This window comes from Molothrus ater, chromosome 1 (genome assembly GCF_012460135.2).
Source record: "Molothrus ater isolate BHLD 08-10-18 breed brown headed cowbird chromosome 1, BPBGC_Mater_1.1, whole genome shotgun sequence".
Taxonomy (NCBI): Eukaryota; Metazoa; Chordata; class Aves; order Passeriformes; family Icteridae; genus Molothrus; species Molothrus ater.
In genome coordinates this window covers 2,873,589-2,879,588 of record NC_050478.2, presented here as the reverse complement: position 1 = coordinate 2,879,588, position 6,000 = coordinate 2,873,589, and the positions used below count along the sequence as shown (strand labels likewise).

Sequence of the window (6,000 nt, the reverse complement as noted above, 5' to 3'; positions counted from 1 at the left end):
TCCATCCATCCATCCATCATCCATCCATCATCCATCCATCCATCCATCCATCCATCCATCCATCCATCCATCATCCATCCATCATCCATCCATCATCCATCCATGATCCATCCATCATCCATCCATCATCCATCCATCATCCATCCATCCATCCATCATCCATCCATCCATCATCCATCCATCCATCATCCATCCATCCATCCATCCATCCATCCATCCATCCATCCATCCATCCATCCATCCATCATCCATCCATGATCCATCCATCCATCCATCATCCATCCATCATCCATCCATCCATCATCCATCATCCATTCCATCATCCATCCATCCATCCATCCATCATCCATCCATCCATCCATCCATCCATCCATCAATCCATCCATCCATCCATCCATCCATTCATCCCTCATCCATTCCATCCATCCCCACCTCCAGGACCCCTCTCAGCACCCCCACAATGGCTCTGTCCATCCCCCATGGCACCCATGATCCCATCCAAGCTCCCAAATTTTCAGCCACCCCAGGGAAGGCTCTGAAGGAGGCTCCCACCACCTCCCCTCACCCAGATCAGGTCAGACCCCCCTTTCTCCAGCTCCTCCCCTCACAATCCCCTCCTATTCCCCAGAAATGCCCCAGTTAGCTCAGGCACAGGCTGGAATAACCCCTCTGTTCCTTGCTGCATGCCCAGATCCCTCCTCTCCCTGACCAAGGAGCTGCTGTGAGCCCAGGGTCCCTGCCTGGGATGGTTTTGGAGCTGTAAGTGGAGATGCCAGGGATTTAGGTGGCATTTGTGAGTGAGGCCAGCCTGTCCCATGGGAGCAGCCAGCTCAGGAGCTGAAAGGGAGAGGATGAAGGAAGGAATGAGAAACCCAATACCCCTCTTGGCTCTGTCGTGGCTTAATTTAGAGCACAGGGGCTCTGCCAGAGTGTTTTTCCATTTAAAGCTGAACCTCTTCCCTTTTGTCCTGCACTGTGCCTTGCAGGGCAGTGGCAGCTGATGGCTGGGGGAGTCAGCAAAGCAGTTTCCTACTCAGTCCCCCTGTGTCACCAGCTTCTTCCCCATTTCTCCCACATCAAGGACTGAAATCCATCTCCTCCTGCTGTCCCTGTCCTGCTTTGGGAGGGCAGGAGACACCCACAGCCCCAATCCACAGCTCTGAATTCCCATGGGATGGGCTTTGACCCCTCAGCTGATCCTGTGCCCCTTGTCCAAGCAGATCCCAGGGCAGGGAGAGCTCTCTTGTGTCAACACTGTCTATGTTTAACCACCCTAATGCAACTTAATTCATCTTACAGCCACTTTGGAAAGCTCTTTGCAGGTAAACTGCTGGCAAGAGGCCCAAAGGAAAGGAGGACAATTCAACTAAGAGCATTTATTCCCAGCAGTTCAGCTGTACTTTGAAATGGGATGCATCCATCAGGCACTTGATGGCTGCTCCACGGAAGAGCTCTGCCCAGCTCCAGGCCAGGAGACAGATTTTGGTTCTCCAAGTGTTTGGAGAACTCATATTTGGAGTTAGGAACTGCCCAAATCATAACAAGGAGTGCCCATAAGTAAATACTGGCAGTAAAATTGACTTTAACTGTACCCACCAGCCTGTGCCAGAGATGTCACCTTTAGCCTGTCACCACCATCAGCTGCAGTGAGAGGCTGAAAAAACTCAGAGCTTATCAAAAAGCTGCCTGGGACATGACTTCTCACTGGATGAGGGTTGTCCCAGGGAGGAAATGCTGGGGACTCAGAGTGCTTTTATCTGAGAGAGGCAAAACTATGGCTGGCTGCAAACTAGATTCAGAGAAATACAAATTAGAATTGAAACACGGGATTTTAACAGGCTGGTGTTTATCCATGAGGGAAAAAAACCCAAAAAAACAACCCCAAAACACTGAAAGTTCCAAGGGAAGCAGGGGATTGTGTTGATTTCATGTCAGTTGTATCTCTGAAAGAAATCCAGAAGTGTGCTGGAGAGATCCTGGGGCTGAGGATCTCCAGTGTGGGGATTTTTCAGGCAGAGAGAAAAATATTGTCATTGATTTTGTTCTCTGAGTGATGGGCAGGGGGCTGCTGCTCCCAAGGTCTGCCAGGGTTTCTTATATTTAGCAAAATGCTGCAAGAAAATTGGTCTGATTCCTTGAAAACTGGGAACCAGGAAGAGCCAGAGAGGCAAATAGATGGAAATAGATGGCTGGCTGCAAACTGGAGCCAGAGAAATTCAAATTAGAATTGAAATACGGGATTTTAACAGGCTGGTGTTTATCCGTGAGGGAAAAAAACCCAAAACAAACCACTGAAAGTTCCAGGGGAAGCAGGGGCTTGTGGTGATTTCACATCAGCTGTATCCCTGAAAGAAATGTGTGCTGGAGAGATCCTGGGGCTGAGGATCTCCAGTGTGGGGATTTTTCAGGCAGAGAGAAAAATATTGCCATTGGTTTTGATCTCTGAGTGATGGGCAGAGGGCTGCTGCTCCCAAGGTCTGCCAGGGTTTCTTATATTTAGCAAAATGCTGCAAGAAAATTGGTCTGATTCCTTGAAAACTGGGAACCAGGAAGAGCCAGAGAGGCAAATAGATGGCTGGCTGCAAACTGGAGCCAGAGAAATTCAAATTAGAATTGAAATACGGGATTTTAACAGGCTGGTGTTTATCCGTGAGGGAAAAAAACCCAAAACAAACCACTGAAAGTTCCAGGGGAAGCAGGGGCTTGTGGTGATTTCACATCAGCTGTATCCCTGAAAGAAATGTGTGCTGGAGAGATCCTGGGGCTGAGGATCTCCAGTGTGGGGATTTTTCAGGCAGAGAGAAAAATATTGCCATTGGTTTTGATCTCTGAGTGATGGGCAGAGGGCTGCTGCTCCCAAGGTCTGCCAGGGTTTCTTATATTTAGCAAAATGCTGCAAGAAAATTGTGCTCATCCTTTGAAAACTGGGAACCAGCAAGAGCCAGCACCGGGAGAATTCAAGGCAGGTCACTCTGGGGAAGTGCATTTCAAAATCCTGAGAAGCCCTGGACATTCTGCACTCCCCACTCTGACAGGAGACAGATTGCACATTTCCATGAGCAGCAGCTGCTTACAGGTACAGGCTGCCTAAATAAATTGCTTTATAGTGGTTGGGTCCTTTCTTTGGTAAGCATCTGGTGGTGCAGAAAAAAAGGAGAAAATGCTTCTGTGCAGCACTAAACGAGCACAAGGTTAAAGAAATGAGTGTTGCAGCACTTGAGAAGAGGTTTGCAGGAGAGCCATGTGTGTTCTGTGACATCCCAGCTTCCTCCCTGTGCTTCAGGGGCTGACTCAGAGCCCTTTTCCTGGAGAGAGGTTTGATCTTCACAGCTTCCATGGGCCAGGGCACAAGGAAGGGCAGCAGATGCGTCTGCTCTGCTCCTGGGAAAATATTATTGATTCACACTCCTGTGTAAGTGAAATCAGAACCTGCAGCTCCAAGTTCCAGCCTGAATTTAGCAGCCACTGCACAGCACAGCTCCCACAGCCTTGCTCCTGCTCAGGCAGCTTTTCCAAGGGATCTGCTCCCTCCTGCAGGTCCTTAAAATCCCCATCAGAGGATTCCTCCCCTCTACAGAGACATCAGATGGAGCAGAAACCAAAGCTGTGGCTCCTTTCAATCCAGGATTTATCCTTCAAGCTGTCCAGAGATGACTGAGGGTTACAAGATGCTTTTTCCTCTGATGATACTGGCAGGAAAAATATTGCAATGGATGGTCCTGCTTTTTGTGAGAGAGGGCCCTGAGAGCTGGGCTGAGCTCCAGGGCCGTGGAGCAGCCTCATGAGCACAGAGAGGGTTAATTCCCTGCTAACTCCCAGATTATCCCCAGCTCCCTGACTTCCTCCATCAGGGACTCCAAAAACTGTTTGAAAAGAAACATTTCTTGAAGAGAGACATTTCTGAACCTAAACAGGAAAAAAAAAAGACAGGGACAACACATCTGGAGTGACTCCTGCTCTGCTTTTTTCCACTCTGCACAGGGGGGTCAGGATGAAATCCCTGTGCTGGGGAAGGGAGCAGTGGTTTTCATGCCCAAAAATCCACTTTGCACTGGTGCAGCTGGCTGGGGTTAAAACCTGACAAACTTGAAGCTCATAAAAAGAGGCTGACAAAGCAAAGGGGAATAAAGAAAAGCTTTCAAGACTTTCAAGTGAGAAACAAAGCAGCACTGTACAAAAATGCCTGGCTCTCCATTTGCCTAGAATCCCCAAGGCTGCTCTGCACTGGCAGGCTGCATGGCAATGCCTGATTAGCTTGCACTCTGTGTCCTCACTGTGCTGCAGCAGAGGAGGACAGGGCTGCCAGGGTTTGCAGCAGCTCCAAAAGTCCCAGCACTGCTGCAGTGAAGAGCTGCCTGCATTTTATAACATTTCTTCCCAGGGAGAACAAGATCTGCCTGACAGATGAATGCAGAGACCCAGACACAGGGAATTCACAACCTGGATGGCAAGTTTTTTATGGAATGAGCTGAATTTAAGGTAGGTTGACTCATTGCAGGGGTAATCTGCACAGCTCTTCAGTGGAAACTCACTGGAGTTTTAGCAAACTGCTGCATGTTCAAGCAAAGAAAGAGGCTGGAATGATGAGAGGAGCCCACCCAGAGCTGATTTGCAGATAGTCCCAGGTCAGGCTAATCCTGTGCCTGAGCACTGAAGTGCTACAGAAAGCCTGAGACAGGCAGGTAGCAGTGTGGGATAAAAACAGAGCTTGTTTTGTTCTAAGGAAGGGGGCTGGCCTAACTTTTGTACAGCAAATTCCTTCCTGAGCTGATAAAGGCAGCAGCAGATTGAATATCAAGCCCTCCCAGGGAACACTGTGCTGAAACCTGGAAGGTTTTGTCCCCAATCCCCCTGCAGAATTGCAACTTCCCAAACTACACCCACCAGCCCTGCTTGCCAAGCCTCAGAGCCACAAACTGCTGACACATAAAACCTTCACTTTTTGTATTTCATCTCTGTTTCTCATCCTCTCCTGCAAAAGCTGAAGAAATGACACGATCTGAGGCTGCAAAATGACACTGGTGCCTGGGCTCTGTCCCTGCTCTGCAGCCCAAAGGACTGGGAATATCTGGATGAACTCTTTGGTGTGTGGTGCTGAACAGCCTCTGCAAACCCATCCCTCACTTCCTCCACTGTGGCTTGATGCAGTTAAAAATCCTCCCCTTTGGTTGTCACAGTCTCCTTCAGAGCAGCCTTCAGACCTTTGTTCTCATCCATCTGGAAGCCAAGCCTGCAAGGAAACAAAAGGAAAAACCTCCCTGTGAGCTGGGGAGCTTCAAAGCAAATTGAGAACAGTCACCTGTGTTCTGGGGGAAAAAACAATGAAACCCAGAGCCCTGAGAAAGAGCAAACTGAGCAGCTGCTGCTCCTCTCCCTGAGGCAGGACAGGGTAATCCCAGCATGGAGAAAGGGAGAACATACCTCCTGCTCAGCTCCTCCACCTGAGACTCCAGGGGCAGCTCAGACAGGGGTGCAGAGAGCTCCTCTCTGTCATTCACATGCAAGGGGAGGCTGGGCTGGGCTGTAGATTCAATCACACAATGGAGTTTTAGCAAAACAGCAAATCAGTTTTGGCAGCATGCTGAGCCAGTGTCAAAAAACCCTGAATTTATTCTCTCAAATAATGTACTTAATCTCTTAAATAAATATTTAATCTCCTAAATTCTACGTTACATCCATAATATATCATAAATATATGACAGAATTATTTTAATTTCCTTCCAGCAAAATGAAAACATGATGAATTTATGTTTCAGGGCTAAATACATGCCTACATATGTAGGGAGGAAAACAATGAATTCAAAATATTGAAGTGACCAAAACAAGAGGTCACAAACAGCTGAAAAGGATTGATTTGATATTAATCTTGTAATTGTGTTTCAGATTATGACAGCTGTTGCTTCCTGAATGTCTGGGACAAAGTTTGCACGTGGCACTCATTGAAACAACTTTTGTAAAGCACTTTGATCCTCAGCATAAACAAAATGTAGGGGTTAAATG

At 48.0% G+C, this 6,000-nt stretch overlaps 1 protein-coding gene and 1 long non-coding RNA gene across 2 annotated transcripts in view; one reads left to right on the top strand and one right to left on the bottom strand.

The window, feature by feature from the left end:
• The first annotated feature begins 4,337 nt into the window (after window positions 1-4,337).
• LOC118684418 (uncharacterized) lies at window positions 4,338-5,662 on the top strand. Its single transcript, XR_004979834.1, has 2 exons — window positions 4,338-4,479; window positions 4,982-5,662. It is a non-coding gene; the product is annotated as an uncharacterized LOC118684418 (long non-coding RNA).
• Window positions 4,930-6,000, bottom strand: part of CCDC13 (coiled-coil domain containing 13) — a 27,829-nt gene continuing 26,758 nt past the window's right edge. The window contains exons 15-16 of the mRNA XM_036379270.1: window positions 5,422-5,521; window positions 4,930-5,230 (exon numbers count right to left, since the gene is read on the bottom strand). Coding sequence (XP_036235163.1) covers window positions 5,149-5,230; window positions 5,422-5,521 — 182 coding nt within the window. The 3' untranslated portion in view covers window positions 4,930-5,148. The remainder of the gene's footprint in view (window positions 5,231-5,421; window positions 5,522-6,000) is intronic.